General features: G+C 39.4%; 1 protein-coding gene across 4 annotated transcripts in view; it reads left to right on the top strand.

Moving 5' to 3' along the window:
• The window catches only part of NAA35 (N-alpha-acetyltransferase 35, NatC auxiliary subunit), a 38,487-nt gene that overhangs the window by 15,750 nt on the left and 2,660 nt on the right, over positions 1-20,077 (top strand). For all 4 annotated transcript variants that reach the window (XM_045021942.1, XM_045021944.1, XM_045021945.1 and 1 more), the window contains exons 12-20: positions 2,667-2,845; positions 4,777-4,836; positions 6,951-7,057; positions 9,263-9,329; positions 9,856-9,954; positions 11,279-11,457; positions 16,598-16,734; positions 18,004-18,071; positions 18,903-19,043. In XM_045021942.1, coding sequence (XP_044877877.1) covers positions 2,667-2,845; positions 4,777-4,836; positions 6,951-7,057; positions 9,263-9,329; positions 9,856-9,954; positions 11,279-11,457; positions 16,598-16,734; positions 18,004-18,071; positions 18,903-19,043 — 1,037 coding nt within the window. The remainder of the gene's footprint in view (positions 1-2,666; positions 2,846-4,776; positions 4,837-6,950; positions 7,058-9,262; positions 9,330-9,855; positions 9,955-11,278; positions 11,458-16,597; positions 16,735-18,003; positions 18,072-18,902; positions 19,044-20,077) is intronic.

Genomic DNA, 20,077 nt, shown 5'->3' with positions numbered 1-20,077 from the left:
GATCCCTTCTAATTTGTTATATTTCAGGGTGCTTAAGTAGCCAAATTGTATGCCTATTTATTCCTTGGCAGAGACAAATATTCTAATAACTACAATAGCACCAGTACTAAGTAAGAAGATGTCTCTTGATTTAATGTGGGGTTGGAGAGAAATGCTGGAATCCATATAGCGTGTTCATAGAATTGCAGGAAAAATGTTTTACATTTTTAATGTGTGGAAAATAAGGATTGCCATTAGTAAGGTTTTAAATATCTGCTGTTTGATAGATATTTTTTCTGACCCAATTCTTAATGGATATATTTTTAAATGATGTTTCTGCTTGTGTGACAATAAGAGAAATTCACTACAGAGAGTCTTAGGCTATGTGGTGAGTCGGCCTATGCTACGCAACTTCCAACTACGTGAATAACATAGCTGGAGTCGACGTACCTTAGGTCGAGTTACCGCGGGGGGTCAACGGGAGAAACTCTCCTGTCGACTTACCTTACTCTTCTTGTTGGGGGTGGAGTACAGGGGTCGACTGGAGAGTGATCTGCTGTCGATTTGGTGGGTCTTCACTAGATCCGCTAAATCGACCGCTAGTGGATCAATCTCAGAGCATCAATCCCGACTGTAGTGTAGATCTGCAGTTAGACAGACTTTACCTTAGGAGATATTAGGAAAAGTGTAGAAGGAACTTATTTGTAATCCTTGTAAAGCTGAAGAAAGACCTATGGGAAAAGAGTAGAAAACAATACCATGATATAAAGTCTTTAAATATCTTCACTCACTGCTCCGCTCTTCTAAAGACTTAATCCCTTGATTATTTTTTTTTTAACTTTCATTTGTGTAAGTCAATTTAGTTCATGAACTGACTAGCAATTAGTACACTATGGACATGGAAGTACATCTCTACCTCGATATAATGCTGTCCTCGGGAGCCAAAAAATCTTACTGTGTTATAGGTGAAACCGCGTTATATCGAATTTGATTTGATCCACCAGAGCGCGCAACCCCAACCCCCGGAGCACTGCTTTACCGCATTATATCCAAATTCGTGTTATATCGGGGTAGAGGTGTATAGGATTCCTCATACTGCCAGACAGCTTTGTCATGGGCAGGGGGACCATTTGCAAAAATGAGACAGTAGCATGGATTCCATTTAATACTAAGCCTAATGGAAAAGGGTGCTAGATGGGTGGTGGTTGATTTTTTTTTTTTTTGTGATGTATATTATGTCCAAACGAAGTGGATTGAGACCAATAACTCAAATTATGTAAGCCACCAACCAGTCAACAGAGGGTAATGAATGTCAGGCACTACTAATCCTGGTTAAAACTGAACCAACCATTGAACACAGTTTACGCATACTTCATTATGATATCCAGTAACTGAGACCAAAATCTCTGATCCATGTATTTCCCCAACTCAGTTGATTGAAAAAGTGTTTTTGTTCCTTCCTGCATGTTATAAGATTATTCTCTTAATTTATTCTAAGCAATTCTTTTTTTTTTACATTCATGTTGGCAAGCTGAAACACCTAGAATTGATATCTTGACCATTTACAGCAGAGCTGCTTCCCAAAATATGCAACAATAACTATATATTTTATGTACTTTGTTTTGCTCCTTTACTCAGTTGTCTATGCAGATGTATATTGTAACTTGAATTCAACTTAAAAAAAACCACACAACTCCCTTAGCCATAAAGTAATATTACTTTTCCAGTTCTCTGTTGAATTCTGACAGACGTCTTAGCCAGCTTTCTGAAAAGAGGAAAGGTTTTGAAAACTTGTTTTTGCCTCATGAGAGAAATGTTAATTAAATATTTAGATAATGGGCGGCTTGATTAAAAAAAAAGTTAACAAACCATGAGGTTTGAAGGAGTCTATCATATGACTCCAGCATTATAGAGACTTGCAAACATTTGCTATTTAGTAATACGAGGAGCAGATTTGCCAAACGCCACTACTTAGCTTGACATAGTAGAAAGTAGATGGTTAAATGAAGAACGTGAATCATTTGGGTTACATAAAGGCCCTATTGTGTTCCCCAACCCATGTGAGGACACCCCTCCCTTGTGTAAAGGGATATAGTTGAAATTTTTCTGTTTCCTATGGATTATGACAGGGGTTAGCAGATCCAGGAGTGGGCAGACTAATCAGGACCCTGAGGATGAGATCCTTTTATTAAGTGCACTAAAGGCAGGTCTACACTACCACTTAAGTCGATCTAACTTACGTCACTCAGTGGTGTGAAAGACGCTCTCCTGAGCGAGGCAAGTTACAGCGACCCAAGCGCTCTCCACTCTGGTGCTATGTGCAGCTGCCCCAAGGTAGCGCTTCTAGTAGACCTGCCCTAAGATATGGGATGATGTTCAGACTATGCAACTAGCTTGTAGAAAAGTAAGAACTTTTAACTAGTAAACGCAGTTTTAAATAATCTCATGGTAGTTGTAGTAATTGAGTAATTAGCATAGCTAGTAACCTAAATGTAATTGTCAGTTTAATTTACAAGAGAAAATTGTACATTTAATTTTTGGAATAGCTTCCTTTCATAATTAGCATGCCTTTGAAGATACTTAATTTGGATAAATGAAGAATCGTTTGTTTTATACTTGGAAATTTAAAAAAAGTTCAGAAAACCCAAATCACATAAAATCTTTCTTCTTCTGTCTTTTATTTAAAGATCATCCTATTATGATGGGTTTTGAGCCCCTTGTTAACCAGAGGTTGCTCCCTCCAACTTTTCCTCGATATGCAAAAATAATTAAAAGGGAAGAAATGGTCAACTATTTTTCGAAACTTATAGACAGAATAAAAACTGTATGTGAAGTGGTCAACTTAACTAATTTGCACTGTATACTGGTGAGTGTGAATACTGCTTATTTTTATGTAGGTAGAGATAAGAGTTTATTATCTAGCTCTTTCAAAAAAGGAATGATTTTATATATATGTTTGTTATTCAAAGAACAGGTTGTATGTTTCAAACTTCAGTTTTTCCCTCCTTTGTAATACCCTCTTAGAAGTTTGAAATTACATTTTTTCCTGCTACTTAATACTTTTAGCAAATATCTTTTTTTCTCTCCTATTCCTTTCCTTTCCATATCTTGCAAAAATCATAATTGCAGATAATGATGGAGCAGAGTAGGACTAAGTAAGTTGTCTTCCTGTTCTAATTGGAAAGAAAGCTGCATCTATAGCAGCAGAACACAATATAGTCCTTACAGCAGGGGTGGGCAAACTCTTTGGCCTGAGAGCCACATCTGGGTATGGAAATTGTATGGCGAGCCATGAATGCTCACAAAATTGGGGCTAGGGGTGCGTGAGGAGGTGAGGGCCCTGTCTGGGGGTGTGGGATCTGGGATGGGGCCAGAAATTAGGAGTTCAGGGTGTGGGAGGGGGCTCCGGGCTGGTGCGGGGAGGTGAGGGGTTTGGGATGCAGGAGGATGCTCCAGGCTGGGTTTGAGGGGTTTGGAGGGCGGGAGGGGGAATCAGGGCTGGGGCGGGGGGTGAGAGCTCCGTCTGGGGGTGCAGGCTCTGGTGTGGGGCCATGGATGAGGGGTTTGGGGTATAAGAGGGGGCTCCAGGCTGGGATCAAGCGGTTCGGAGGGTGGGAGGGAGATCAGGGCTGGGGCAGGAGGTTGTGGGGGCACAAGGATGCAGGCTTCAGGCGACTCTTACCTCATGCATCTCCCAGAAGCAGCGGCATGTCCCCTCTCCAGCTCCTGCGTGCTGTCCTGTCCACAGGCACTGCCCCCACAGCTCCCATTGGCTGGGAACCACGGCCAATGGGAGTTGCGGGGGTGGGGGCAGGAGCAACATGTGGCACCCCCTGTTTTCCCCTATGCATAGGAGCTGGAGGGGGCACATGCCAGCTGCTTCCCAGGAGCCGCGCAGAGCCACAGCATGCATGGAGCGAGGCAAGCTCCCGACCCCGCTCCCCGGCAGGAGCTTGAGGCCGGATTAAAAGTTTTGAGGGGGCTGGATGTGTCCCACGGGCCGTAGTTTGCGCACCCCTGCCTTACAGTATTGAAGAGGATACTGACTTTTCTTCTGCTTTTTTTATTTCTTCCTAGTAGTGAGTGAGTTGATACAATTTTTAGAATTCTGATAAGCAATATTCCACCCCGAATTATGGCATAGATTTAAAAGAAGCAGTTAACTCCATGGTTAACTCCATCCCTATTCAGAGACTCACAAAAACATGTTTAACTTTAAGCATAAGTTCTTTCCTGCTTAACAGAGGCTTTCTGAAATTAGGGCCTATAAAAGTTAAGATAGGTTTAAATGTTTGGTCTACATTTTTATTTTCTAACATTTCATTGAATTACAAAAGAGGCATGGTTGAACTGGGCAGAGTACCAAGAAAGAGGACAAAGATCTTTTTAAAATTATAATAACTCTTTGTATTAGACATGCTGTCTGTAATGCTAATAAACCAATCATTTTCATAAAACAGTTAATATTAGTTGAATAGTCGGTCCTATCCTGTCATTTACACAACTCAAGTTGGAGATGACCGTAACAGTTTAATACTGTCTCTTTTTTTATATAATTTTATCATACTGTTGGTAGTTGGAAAGAATTTTAATAATCTTCTAGTTTTATTCAATAAGATTTAGGATTTCAACAACTCTTGTACTTTGAGACAAAATCATATATCAACTGCAAAATGTATTGTTTGTTTGTTTAAGATTATTCACACTTTTATTTCATATTAAAGATTTACCTCTTTTTCGTACCTTTCAAACTGGTATATTAACCTTACTTCTCTTTCCATCCTAAATGTAAATTAGGATTTTTTCTGTGAATTTAGCGAGCAATCACCTTGTGTTCTTTCAAGATCTCTCTTACAGGCAAGTCTTAATTTATAAAGAAATGTCTTACATTTTTATAACAGCACGAGAATAAAATAATCACTTCAAGAACCTACGTTATTCTTGTTTTTAAATGTTCAAATTATATAGTTGATATCAACACAGTCATTAGTATGAAAGATGTAAAACAAAAATTGAACTCTTCAGATTTTTATGTATCAAATGTTTTTTATTTTGAATAGCTGACAGTCTAAATACAGTATTTGTTTTTATTTATTGTTGATTAACTTGAGCAAATGTGTTGTGAAGATGGTATAAACACAGAGTTAAATCCACTTCCTTTGTAGTAAGCCAGGAGTGAGCAGACACTCTTGTAAAGTGTCTCCACCTGCATCTTCCCTGTGCAGTCTCAGTGTGGGATTTAATTAGTGTAAAGAGCCTCGTGCTCATCCTCCACCCCATGACTGAATTTCATCCACAGCATATTCCTATTGCTACATCAGCAGCTGAAGGTTGGGAAAGAACTGAATGTTTGTAGCCTTTTCACTCCTGAGTGTTCCCTGAAATAATATTGTAAGCTTTATTGACCCAGAGTAAAATACCTTCTTACAGCAAGCTTTGCTTTGAACAGGGGTATCCAGATAGGGTGACCAGATGTCCCGATTTTATAGGGACAGTACCAATATTTGGTGCTTTTTCTTATATGGGCACCTATTACCCGCACACTCTGTCCTGACTTTTCATACTTGCTGTCTGGTCAACCTATATCCAGATGTCAGAAGTTGATTATCTTTGATCCTGGAGCTCATGGGGGAAAAAAAAATTATATATAAAAATAAAATTTGATGGAAAATTGTGAAATGCTGTTTTTAAAATTTTCCACAGAATATTTTGGTTTTAAATGAAAAACCAAAAACCTACAAAACTCTAATTGAAAAAAACAAAATTTATTAGACTTAAAATAATCTGTTCTCAAGAAAACAAAAAATGATTTATTTTTTTTAAACCAAAGACACACAAAATACCAAAAATGTTTTTTAGTTTTTGGGTTTTCATCAGAAAACTGGAAGATTTTGATCAAAATTAATTTTTTTTATTTTGGTCAAAAAGCCATTTTTTTGTTGGAAAAACTTTTGAGAATTTCAGCTAGCTCTAAATGTCAAGCTGGGTGAGGGGAAAGAGAAGGAGGGTTCACCTCTCAGCGGCACTATGTACACCCAAATGAAACATTACTCCTTGCCTAATCTCTGGGTAGGTAAGGAGCATTGTTAGCAGGGTCCCATTTATTGTGTGACACATCAGAGAACATATGCAACAATGACCCATGGTTAGGAGAGTGGCTGAAAGGAGGCAAGACAGCTCTTACAGACCAAAGCAAATGTGAGCAGCTGGGGAGGCTTGCAAGAGGCGCCTGTAACTTCCAAACCTCCTAAACTGCATTGAAGCAGACACCTTCCTCCTATAGAGCTGAGTTGATGCATAGTGTCATAGCTCCATTGAAGTCATAACTGCACTTGCAGTTTGTCAGCTGAGATTCTGCCTTCCTAAGAGGCAAATTCTTCAGCTGTAGAGTTCCTAAGGTGCCTACCAGCAGATCCTGCTTCACATGCACTTTAAGAGTGCTGCAGGAGGGGGATGCTGTGGTCATGGAGGGGAAAGTAACATGGGAACCAGGCAGTGGCATCAGAGGCAAAAGAAAATACAGCTAACAGAAGTCACCACAAGACAAGTTCCTTTTCCACACCTCCCCTATTGTCTGCATTTTCTCCTGCCTTCTGGGGCACTGCTTAGCCTCTTCTCTGCCACTCCCCAAAGGATCCTCCCCACTCCCCAAACTTTCAGAACAGAGGACAACTCTGTTCTTAGTGCAGCTGTATAATCAGTTTGCATGCTGGGCCTCCATGATTGTAAACTCAGAGTGAGGTGAGCAGTGCTCACTGCCGCTGTTGCCCCGGGGATGACTCCCCACTACATGCCCCACTCTTTTGGGCCTCTCACCTACCAAACCATTTAACTTTTTGTTTAACAGTGTATCTCTCATAAGATTTCTGAAATAATGTAACTACTGTAGTTACTTTATAAATCAACTATTTTTTTTAAAAGTATATTTCTAAAAATAGATGATTAACTTCAAAAAAATCTTTTCCTTCCAGACTACATTCCTTGTGGATAACAAGAAGGTGTTTGGTACACATCTCATACAAGATATGGTGAAAGATGCTTTAAGATCTTTTGTTAGTCCTCCAGTACTTTCTCCTAAGTAAGTAGAGCAGCCTGGGTTCTGTCTATTTAAGCATCAGTACAAAATATTTCACAAGCCTTTCTGTTTAAAAACAAAAACCCCAGTTCAGTTAGATACAACTGATTATGTTTTTCTGTAAGTAGAGAATCTTAATATTTGTCTGAAGAAGTCGCATAAAAATGTCAGTGGTGGTTACAGTGGCAGATTAGCCACTTCACCAATGGGGCCAGTGCTCAGGGGCCCTGGCCAAATGGGGGGGCCACCAGAAAAATGATAGTGCTCCACCCGCCAAGCACTCCTGCTGGGGAGTGGGGTCGGGGCGTGGGGGCTCCTGCTGGGAAGTGGGGGAAGCCCCCATGCCCCGACCCTGCTCCCTGGCAGGAGTGCTGGGGGCGGGGGCAAACCCCCATGCTCCAAGGCCATTTCCCCAGCAGGAGTGCTGGGGGAGGGAAGGGCAGCCAGAAGGTGTGTGGAGGGGTCCCCACTTGCTCTGGCCCCACAAAACCCTAATCCGCTTCTGGGTGGTTATTATAGTACTACGGGTTTTCCATGACTTTTGTTCCGTATAGATTAGTTTCCTCCAACTCTTTCATTGTGTACTGTTTTGTACAAGACCCCCACTAATGGATATGTTGTCGCCCAGCTCCCTAAGTTTGCACTGATTTGTTTCTCAAAATGTTGCATTCTGGGGCTCTCCTAGTACACCCTACAGTAACTCCAGGGATAGCTCAGTGGTTTGAGCATTGGCCTGCTAAACCCAGGGTTGTGAGTTCAATCTTTGTGGGGGCCATTTGGGGATTTACTTGGGAATTGGTCCTGCTTTGAGCAGGGGGTTGGACTAGATGACTTTCTGAGGTCCCTTCCAACCCTGATAGTCTATGACTCACTTAAAGTCATTCTAGTTAATGTTGTTTTGTTACGTTGCTGATCAATTAGGGAATATGCTCATTTAAAGTTGTCCAATGCTCCCTTATAAAGTTGTTTGGCAGCCGCCTGCTTTGTCCACTGCTTGCAGGAAGAGCAGCCTGTTGCAGCTAGCTGGTTGGGGCTTGGAACCAGGGTGGACCGGCAGCCCCCCATCAGCTCCCTGCTCCCCTAAGTTCCTTTCAGCTGTCCTTCCCCCCCACTGTCATGTGCTGCTCCTGCCCTCTGCCTTGGAGCTTCTCCTGGGAGCCTCCTGCTTGCTGTGCAGGGTAGGGGGGAAGAGGGAGGCTAATGTCAGGGTGTCCCCCTTGCCCTACTCCTGGCCCCCCCCTTACCCCTTCTCCATATAGAGCAGGGTGGGGACAGGACAGGGCTTGGGAGGGAGAGAGCTTTCTGGCTGCAGCTGCTGTCTCAACTTCCTGATTTTTTTAAAGGCAATGTACTGAGCGGGGTGGGCAGCATACTTAAAGGGGCAATGCGCATCTCTCTCCCACATAGAGGGTGTGTGTCTGTCTCTGTCTGCCATGCTGTCTCCCCTCCTTCCATTCGTGCTGCCTTGTAGAGTGTGAGGCTACATTAACAACAATGTGTTAACCCTTGAGGGCTCAGCTAGTTCATCATTTAGCAGTAATGCTGAAATGCTAGTTCATCATTTAGCAGTAATGCATTCCCTGGGAAGTATCCCACCCTCTTCCACCCTCTAACTTCACCACCTCAACCAAGCCTCACAGTCGTCATTGCTGTGTACAGTATTAAATTGTTTGTTTAAAACTTATACTGTGTGTGTGTGTGTGTGTAATATAATAGTTTTTTGTCTGGTGAAAAAAATTTCCCTGAAACCTAACCCCTCCCCATTTACATTAATTCTTATGGGGAAATTGGATTCGCTTAACATCGTTTCGCTTAAAGTTGCATTTTTCAGGAACATAACTACAACGTTAAGCGAGGAGTTACTGTAGTTGGAAAACCACTGATAGGCTAGAAACATCTGACTGCCAAAAGCTGGGGACTGGATTTCAGGGGATGTGGCACTCAATAAATTGCCCTGTTTTGCTCATTCCCTCTAGCATCTGGCACCAGCTACTGTCAGAAGACAAGATACTGGACTAGATGGACCATTGGGTCTGACCCAGTATGATGGTCATTCTTAGGTTCTTATGACCTAGATAGTACTGGTTGCCCTCTTTTTTTTTTTTTTCTAACGTGGCTAAAGTCAGTATCTCCTTTCTTAACTGGGAACAGTCAGTATTTAGAGCAATCGTAGCTTCATTTGATATCACTCTGGATATTTCCTTATAGATGTTGTCTATATAACAACCATCAGGCTAAGGACTACATTGATTCTTTTGTGACCCATTGTGTTCGGGTAAGTGTCAATTGTCTTACAAAGGCCTTTAATACATATTTAGGCACTGTCAAAGGAATTCAGCACCTTTTGAAAATGAGATTGAGATACCTAACTTTAGGCCAGAATTTTTAAACATGGATTCCTAAATTCTTAACCTTTTGAAAACAAACATTACTGTTGCAATTTGCAATCCCAGGACCATGGTATGGGGGACAGGTTTTGTAGTAATTTTATAAAATGGGTATAGATCTCTAGGAATGGAAAGTAATTTCATGTAACCCAGCAAATGCATATTGTTTTTCAAAAAGTGTAAATATTTATCCTTCTGTGCAGTTTGGAGATGTCTGTTTGGTATCTGTGTTCGAAGAGCTTCATGTATTGAAAAACATAGCACAATGTGAAAATCTAAGACAATGTATTTAGGCATGAGTCCTTTCACACATCCTGCTTGGTTGCATACTTACTGGGGCTCAATCTGTAAATAAAAATATGTTATGTGGGATAACTTTAGGTTTAAAATTCATCAGTTGTTCTTCTATTTCAGCCATTCTGTAGTCTGATTCAAATCCATGGACACAATAGGGCTCGTCAGAGAGATAAACTGGGTCATATTCTTGAGGAATTTGCCACTCTGCAGGATGAGGTAATGTACCAGCCAGGAGGCCAGCAGGCTTCATCTTTTGTGTGGTTTTTTCCACAATGGAACAGCTTGTGTTGGGCTTCCTGTAAATGTTTTCCCTACCATAACCTTTAATGTCTGTTTAACCTTAAAATAGTCTGCTTCTGCTCCCTGCACTTGTTAGAACTGCCAGTGCGCTCAAGGTTAACAACAGAGTAGAGAAGCTTAGTTCTGAGCCACTTTAAGTTCAGACCACATCTTGTTTCAAAGATGAAATTGCATCTGTACAAAATGAATGTATAAAATATTAATTGCAAATCTGTGTAACAAACCAGATTTTTTTTTTAGTGTAAAATTTATAAAATACATAGAACTTACATTTACCTCCCTGTCATCCAACATTAAAGAACACATACTCAACTCATCTATGAAACTGTTTCCAAATTGGAGGATGATTGACCATGGTGAGAGGTTGTGTTTCACTTGTAGGAGATGGATTTATTTTTTAAGAAATAATGAAAAACACTACTTTTCCAGGCTTTGCATGTTAAGGTACAGGGCAGAGGAGTGTGGAATGGGAAGATTTTTTTTGCCTTTGTGGTGGGTCAGTGTTCCATGTGGGTGCTTAGTAGAGGGGTTTGTCAGCATTGTTCTTGAGCTTTTTCTTCCTGAGTAAACAGTTTGTGGTTGTGTTCTTTTGTTTAGGATTATGGAGGCTCTCTCAATTGTAGTATTTAAAAAAAAAAAATGAAAATCTTCAGACATTTAGCCTAAAATAAAAACAATAGAAGATTGTTTGTTTGTTTATTTTTGTATTATTTTACATGCTATTTCCTATCTGGAGCCATATTCTAGTGATTTTTTTTTTTACAACTTGGTGCTGTGGAAGATCCCAAAAATATTCAGTTACCTCTATGATATTGTAACCGTAACAAGCTGTTGCTCCTGGTCTCACAGCTGCATACAGTATGTGGATACAATACTCATGCTGGTTTACCAAATGTTAGTAAATTTGACTATTCAGTAATTAAAACCGTCAATAAAATTAAATCCTTTGTCAGTAAATATGGCAGTGTGGTATAGAAAAATATTTTTTTTTCTTCTACCCCAGACAGTGAGTAAATTATATAACCCAGTTTTATGTGCTTTTTGGACTGCTGAAGTCATGTTCTGTGAAAACTGATTTCCCTTGTTAATATGTAATATGGATTTATTGACCATATTTTCATTTAGAATTTTGTGAGGGTTTTAATTATGGCAAAACCATGAATATTGTTTCTCAGTATTTTCCACTTTCCTATAGCTGTGCTATTTTTACTTAACAGTTTGCTGTGTCTTTTTCTGGTAGGCAGAGAAAGTAGATGCAGCACTTCACAGCATGCTGCTGAAACAGGAACCCCAAAGGCAACATCTGGCTTGTTTGGGGACCTGGGTCCTCTACCATAATCTCCGCATCATGATACAGTATCTTCTGAGTGGCTTTGAATTGGAACTTTACAGTATGCATGAGTATTATTACATATATTGGTAAGAGTACACATTATTGAAAGCTTTGTGGGGGGAAAGGGGGGATGTTCCCACAGAGCCCAGTCTGTAAATGTATAGAACATTGTTAGGCCAGTGTTTTAAACTGGGATTTAGAACAATGCTCTCATCCCAGACTGACTGCACAAAATATTTAGTCTCACTGCATCATAAAAATTAGAGATGGGGAAAAATACTATTGGGCCATCTCGTCCCTTCTCCTATGTTTGTTCTCTACAGTGTATTCACTAATGCACTGTCCAGATCACTGCTTGGCTACTTATTTAGCTTGTTCTAATAGACCATCTTCAGTGAAAGTGGTTTAGTCCCATGAGAAGCAATGCTGACTGTGGCAGCCAGCATAGATTTTAAAGGAAAAAACACTACCTGCTTCTGGTTTATATTCTGTTCCCTTCCAACAATGCTAATCTCATTAGATATTTTTAACATATAGACCCATTGAGTTGGGAGATCATTTTTAAAAACAACATCTTACTCCAAATGTATCCCCTATCTATATTCAGAGCAGTACCTTCTGTTTTTAGTGAGAGAGAGAGACACACACACACACAATGTGGGTGAGGTAGTATCTTTTATTGGACAACTTATTTTAGTGAAAAAGGAAGATTGCAGTGTGCAGAAACAACATACATGATCTTCTATTATCCTCCTTCTGCCTTGAACTACTTTCCATAGGAGGAGATGGCCAAAAGGAAAAAAAAAAATGTTTTAAATGGCTTGTGTGTAATGGACCAATAAAGCACTCGTGTGTTAAACTGACATCTTAATGCCATTTTTTAACTCCGTTGAAAATGAATTCTAATGTATAGTACGTACTGTACTGTTACTTTTCAAAGGACTGCATACTACTTACATCTGGTAAGGGAAAGTCAAATCCCCTAGAAAAGCGGTCCCCAACGTGGTGCCCGTGGGCGCCATGGTGCCCGCGGGGGCATCTAAATGCGCCCGCGTCCTGGCCGGCGGTCAAGCATCTGCCGAAATCTCGATGACGCCACCTAAATTCAGCGGCGACGCCTCTCGATGACGCCACTTGCCGCCGACAAGCGGCGTCATAGAGAGGCATCGCCACCGAAATTCGGCAGCATTTCGGCGGATGCTCGACTGCCGCCACGGTCCTTTGTCTGGTGCCCACCAGATGAAAAAGTTGGGGACCGCTGCCCTAGAGTGTTTATAAAAAGTTGGCGGTTTGGGAACATGGGGACTCGGGGCTAATTGTCATTGATGAATTTATCCTCCATGAACTTACCTAATCCTTTTTTGAACCTTTTGGCCTTCACTGCATCCCCTGGCAATGAGTTTCACAGGTTGACTGTGCATTGTGTAAAGTACTTTCTTTTGTCGTCTTGCTGCCTATTAAGTACATTAGGTAGCCCCTACTTCTTGTGTTATGTGACGGAGTAAATAATGCTTCCCTATTCACTTTCCCCACACCATTCATGATTTTATAGACCTATCATGTCCCTGCATCTTTTCTAAGAGGACCAGTTCCAGTCCTTTTTAATTTCTCCTTCTATGGAAGCTGTTCCATGCTCTTATTTATTTTCATTGCCCATCTCTCTACTTTTTCCAATTCAGATATCTTTTTTTTTTGAGATGGGGTGACCAGAACTGCATGAAGTATTCAAACTGTGGGTGTATTATGGATTTATGTAGTACATTATGATATTTTCTGTTTTTATTATCAATCCCTTTCCTAATGGTTCCTAACATTGTTAGCTTTTTTGACTGCCACTGCACATTGAGCAAAGTTTTCAGAGAACTATCCACGATGACTTCAAGGTATTTTGTGGGTGGTAAGAGCTAATTTAAATCCCATCATAGTGTCTGTACAATTGGAATTATTTTCTCCAATGTGAATTACTTTGCACTTATCAACCTTGAATTTCATCTGCCATTTTGTTGCCCAGTCATCCAGTTTAGTGAGATCCCTTTGTAACTTTTTGCAGTCAGCTTTGGACTTCGCTATCTTGAGCAATTTTGTGTCATCTGCAAATTTTGCCTCTTCACTGTTGTTCTGCCCCGATTCCAGATCTTACTGAAGGTGTGAGACAATCCTTAATTTTATAATACCTTTACTACTATTGATGCCAGTCTATGAATTTGGCTCCCGAGGTAGTAAGGGCAATAAAACTGGTTCCATGTTGGCATTTCATAATTGACTTTCAAACTAAGGCTTTTGAAGAAAACATTATAGTAACTAATGAATTTGTTGCTATTTGATTTTAGTAGATTTTTCTTTAAAGCCAGAAGGGACTATTAGATTATCTAGTCTGACCTACTATATACCAGGCCAGTAAATTTCACCGTTGCCCCTGTATTGAGCCCCACAGCTTGTGTTTGGTTAACACGGATCTTCCAAAAAGGCCTCCACTCTTGATTTGAAGATAGATTTTAATAGATGGAGATTCCACCACTTCCCTTGGGAGTTTGTTCCAGTGGTTAATCACCCTTACTGTTAAGAATGTATGCCTTATTTCTCATTTGAATTTGTTTGGCTTTCACTTGAAGCCACTGGATCTTGTTATGCCTTTCTCTCCTAGATTAAAGAGCCCTTTTAGTGCCTGGGATTTTTTCCCCATTAAGGTACTTATACATTGTGGCAATTATGATTAGTATCCATTTGCTGCATGGTCTTTTTTTCCCCACTTTTAATGACTCTGTACATCTTATCATAGTTAAACTATAGTACTAAATAGCTATTCAATTTGATCTTTAAGTGAAAACCAAAAAAATATTTTTGTTGAAGAAAATAATATTCGGTTGAAGCTTTCATCAGAATTCTGTCAGTAACACATTTCTGGACTGAACTAGGAATTTTTTTTGAAGACTTGTTTATTTTTACTCTTCATGCTTTGCACTCCTAGAGTAGTTTTCCCGCCATCTTTGCTATTAGTTTGAAAGAAGGCCAGAACTTTGTTCATAGGATGTAGTAGCACTTTAGGACTCTCTTTCAGAATTCTGTGTGTAATGGTTGAATTATACGATTCCTAAAAGTGATACACTTCCTTAACATGATAATCCATGATTTTACTTATTAAAAATTGTAATGCTTGAAATTAGGGCTGTCAAGTGATTAAAAAAATTAATCGTGCTGTTAAACAATAATAGACTACCATTTATTTAAATATCTTTGGATGTTTTCTACATTTTCAAATATATTGATTTCAATTACAACACAAAGTATACAGTGCTCACATTATTTTTATTACAAATATTTGCACTGTAAAAAACAAAAGCAGTATTTTTCAATTCACCTAATACAAGTACTGTAGTGAAATCTCTTTATCATGAAAGTTGAACTTACAAGTGTAGAATTATAGACAAAAAATAACTACATTCAAAAATAAAACAATGGAAAACTTTAGAGCTTATGAGTCCACTCAGTCCTATTTCTTGTTCAGCCAAAAAATTGTTTACATTTGCAGGAGAGAATGCTGCCTGCTTATTGTTTACAATGTCATCTGACAGTAAGAACAGGCATTCACGTGGCACTGTCGTAGCTGGCATCACAAGATATTTACGTGCCAGATGTGCTAAGGATTCATATGTCCCGTCATGCTTCAACCACCATTCCAGAGGGGACACAGCCATGCTGATGACAGGTTTTACTCCATAACAATCCAAAGCAATGTGGACTGACCTATTCATTTTCATCATCTGAGTCAGATGCCACCAGCAGAAGGTTGATTTTCTTTTTTGGTGGTTCGGGTTCTGTAGTTTCCACATCGGAGTGTTGCTCTTTTAAGACCTCTGAAAGCATTCTCCTCACCTCGTCCCTCTCAGATTTTAGAAGGCACTTCAGATTCTTAAACCTTTGGTCAAGTGCTGTAGCTATCTTTAGAAATCTCACATTGGTACCTTTGCATTTTGTCAAATCTGTGGTGAAGGTGTTCTTAAAATGAACAACATATGCTGGGTCATCATCCGAGACTGCTATAACATGAAATATATGAGCAGGAGACATACAGTTCTTCCCCAAGGAGTTCAGTCACAAATTTAATTAACACATTTTTTTAATGAGTGTCATCAGCATGGAAGCATGAAGGGGCAGTTATGTAACAAATATCGATTTAGAAATTGCACTTTCATGATAAAGAGATTGCACTACAGTACTTGTATGAGGTGAATTGAAAAATACTATCTTGTGTTTTTTACAATGCAAATATTTGTAATAAAAAATATAAAGTGAGCACTGTACACTTTATATTCTGTATTGTAATTGAAATCAATATATTTGAAAATGTAGAAAAACATCCAAAAATATTTAATAAATTTCGATTGGTAGTCTATTGTTAAACAGTGTGATTAAAACTGCGATTAATTGCAATTTTTAAAAATCGTGATTAATTTTTTTGAGTTAATCACGTGAGTTAACTGCATTTGAAGCATTGTCAATATTTTAAAGAAATACTAATTTAAAATTTTTTTTAAAGGGACTCCTTTAAAATAAAAGAACAGGAGTACTTGTGGCACCTTAGAGACTAACAAATTTGAGCATAAGCTTTTGTGGGCTACAGCCCACTTCATCAGATGTATAGAATGGAACATCTAGTAAGAAATATATATACATACAGAGAACATGAAAAGGTGGAAGTAGCCATACCAACTGTAAGAGGCTAATTAATTAAGGTGAGGTATTATCAGCAGGAGAAAAGAAACTTTTGTAGTGATAATCAAGATGGCCCATTTTAGACAGTTGACAAGAAGGTGTGAGGATACTTAACATGGGGAAATAGATTCAATAATCTACTCTGAAACCTGTCCTTTAAAATACTTAGTCTCTGTAATTTAATATGTACAGTTCCTAAACTCTTGGATTATTTAAGTATTAGCCTGAAGTCTTTTTAAAGATTTTTGAAATGGTTAGAAGTCATCTAACTGAATACTTACGTGATACCCAGACTTTGATTTAAACTAGCAAAAGAACAGAAGTAATTTTATACCATCACTGAGCTTATGGTGTTGAGACTTTTTTTCCTTCAATTAGTTTAAAGGAAATATCAATTGAGTATAGCCATCTGTTTTCTTCATGAAAGAAAATGCACAATGTGTAATAACAGCAAACACATTATATATAACTTGCTGTGTAGTATGTAGTAGCTGGATACTATTTTTATTATAGGTATCTGTCTGAGTTTCTCTATGCCTGGCTGATGTCAACACTGAGCCGTGCTGATAGCTCTCAAATGGCAGAAGAGAGAATAATGGAAGAGCAGCAGAAAGGCCGTAGTAGTAAGAAAACAAAGAAAAAGAAAAAAGGTACAATAGGTTTAGAGTGTCTCTCTTATTTCTCTCATACCATTATACCTGTGTAACTTCACTGACCTCAAGTGGTATGTCTACACTGCAATGTAAGCCCAGGGTTAGTGGGACTCAAGTCAACTGACCCATGTTAGGGAACCCTGGGCATGAGCACCTACATTGTATTTTAACCCAATGTTGGTACTTTTCTAACCCATGCTCAAACCTAGGACTTTTGCATTCACACTGCAGTGCGCAGACCCGAGTCAAAGTAAGCATATCCCAGAGTCCCTAGCACCATCCCTCTCCCCAAATGTGGCCACTAGGACTGTGGTGCACGGTGGGAAGACTTTACTGCCTGCCCTGCATGTTACCAGGAAGCAGCTCGCTTTGCAAAAGGCCTCATTGTTTCGCTCTCCAGTGCAAACCCAGGAGGCTCTCTGACAGAGTGGGTTAATGATGATCTGGGTTGCTGTTGTTCACAAAGGGGAGGTGGCTTCTGTTTTCAATAGAGTGGATTGCAGATTGGGATAGAGAGGGTTAAGGAGGTTGTCTCATGGAATTATGTGATACTTCCGGCTGACCCCAGGGGCCTGAATAAAGCAAGGCTGCATCTACACTGCAAAGCAATAGGGCTCGGACCCTCCAGCCCTGCTGGGACCATGGGTCCAAACCCTGGGTTAGCGCAATTGCTGGGTAGATGCAATTCGATTAATTGAATATGATTTAATCCATACACCAGCACTTCCCAACTCTTTGCAAACTGAGCCTCTCTTCAGGAAGACAAATTACCTGTCTCTCTCCTTCAACAGCACCATGTTAGCAGCACACTGTGGCAGAAATGTTTACTACTACTGTTCCACACTTCCAGGGGAGCATGCCCATGGTTTGGGAAACACTATCCTACAAAAAGTATAGCTTTATGATGGCAACGTTTGTCTGAGTGTGAGGTGGAGTATGTATTGTCAGATCAAATTTTTATTATATTCCTAAGAAGTTCTATCGGGCTCCAGTTCCACAAGCTTTGAGAATGTAAATTGTCCCATTAAAGTCCAGGGACAACTTGTGAATAAAAGTTAGGTATGTACTTAACTGAGGACCAAATGAACATGTCTGTCTATCTTAATTTAAAAGGAGAGTTTCTAATTTTTAGAGACGGTGACAGGAAAACCATGTGATATTTGCAATTAACAATTTTAATGAACTAGTAGTTGCAAAAAAAAAATTGCCTGCATTTGTTCTGTATCATTATTTTGGGTGAAATATCTTTGTATATGGAATTTACAGTTCGCCCTCTGAGCAGAGAGATCACCATGAGCCAAGCATATCAGAATGTGTGTGCTGGGATGTACAAGGTAACTTATTACTGAACAGATGGTCTACGTAGGGTTCAATTTTGTTATATGGTGGTGGTAAGCATTAAAATTTCCCCCGCCCCCTTTTTTTTTGTAATTTGTGTCCATTCTGTTGTTGGTTCTGAGAATCAAGCCCTCATTTTTGGCATGCCAAGCCCTCCTAAAGAAATTTCCTACTCTAAATAGTGTTTTATCAGACATATAATAATGCTATTTAAAGTCTTCTAATGGATATGAGTAAGGATGAATAGTCTGCTGAAGCCATTGTCTTTAGGCACTGGAACTTGTTTATAGTGCCCTCTCCTGTCACCAAACCAGGTTGGATACCAAAAACTATAAATGATACTAGCTGAAATATAATAAAACAAGCACTAAAAATGTTAAAATGGAAGTACCATACAGTGCTAAAGGAAATGGAATGCTGATTCCCTAGCCTCTGTTTTCTGCCCTCTGACAGCTGACCCAACAGAAGTGCTTCAGAGGTGGTTTGCTATCTTAGTAGGCTCTTTCATGAAACCACCCTCCCTCTCAAGATTAAAAAGAGGAGGCGTTACCTTGCTAACCATTTGCCTGACTTGTTTGGTGCATTATAAAACACACATGAAAAGTCCATTCTCTAGGCAGACAAATAGACAAGAGTAGAATCCAGAGACAGGAGAAATACAGTTATAACCTTTTTGCATCAAATGCCTGGAAAAGTATTTCAGAATGACTTTTTTCCCATCCTCCCGTGTGTACCTTTGCAGATTCCAAGATGCGGTAGTGCTTGTGTGTTATGACAAACTGCTACAGGTTTCACTTTGGTCTTTCTTATTCCTTCCTTCCTCTTAGACAATGATCGCTTTTGACATGGATGGTAAAGTGAGAAAACCCAAATTTGAGCTTGATAGTGAGCAAGTTCGATATGAGCACAGGTTTGCTCCATTCAACAGTGTCATCACACCACCACCAGTGCACTATCTGCAGTTCAAGGTGAACTCTTTCCAAACAATCTTAAAACACTTAGATTCAACTCTGCCCTTCAATATGTTTGTACATTTCTTGTAAAATCAGGCCCTGCATGTACACTTACATGCCTAGTGGCTGATTTTATAGCACATATCGATGCATCTCAATGTATTGAAGGACAGTATCATGCTTTTAAGTACTGTGTTATAAGTTAAAAGTATCTTTCATTTTTCTAAGTTATTATTTAAGCAAAGTAGAGAATGACAAGAGGCTATTCACTGTATTTGCAGTAAGGAAAATTAATCGAACTTTTCTAAAATTGGACTTTTTTGCCAAGTTTTGTTGCTGTTACTCTTTGTAATGTGTGCATTTGTGTGAAAAAGATATCAAATTTGACAGACTATCAGCTAGAATAATATACATTTAGAAAAGGTAGTTGTTTAACAGCCAAAGTATTACTGTTGCAGCAAGCAAGCGAGGTATGTGCAACAAATATGAAGGCAGTTTTGCATGTAAAATGAACATTGATAATGCAGATCAGACCATCCTTGCTTTCTGTGTCAACAATGCTATATCATCTTACCTATCTTTAGAACTACGCTTTTTTTTTTTTTTAAGGAAAAGTAACTTTAAAAAAAATCTTGTTCAACCTGTGCACGCAAGCCTGTGCTTAATAACCACCTACTCTTACTGCTCTTCCCCTGTCTCTTTCCTCCTTAGTTATTCCTCACTGTTTTGCTGCCTACTTGATGGCATCACTGCTGCAAATAGATTGCAAGTTCTCCAAAGCAGGGATCATGTCATTTATTGGTGCTGTGAGGTGTCTTGCACACTTTTTGGTGCTCTAAAATAATAAGCTATTTAATAAAGATTACAATACATGAGATTTAACTGGTTAAAACCAATATTAATTTGACCTCTGCTATTTAGTGGTGGTAATATTTTAACCAGTACTCAGTTGATTTAAGGAAAAACTGGTTTTAATTAAATATTGTGATTGATTTCTGATCCCAATCAAAGCAATGTAGAAAGGTTTATGTGCTGTTGACTATTAGTTT

This window comes from Mauremys mutica, chromosome 6, assembly GCF_020497125.1.
Source record: "Mauremys mutica isolate MM-2020 ecotype Southern chromosome 6, ASM2049712v1, whole genome shotgun sequence".
Classification (NCBI taxonomy): domain Eukaryota; kingdom Metazoa; phylum Chordata; order Testudines; family Geoemydidae; genus Mauremys; species Mauremys mutica.
This window is presented reverse-complemented; position numbering and strand designations above follow the sequence as displayed.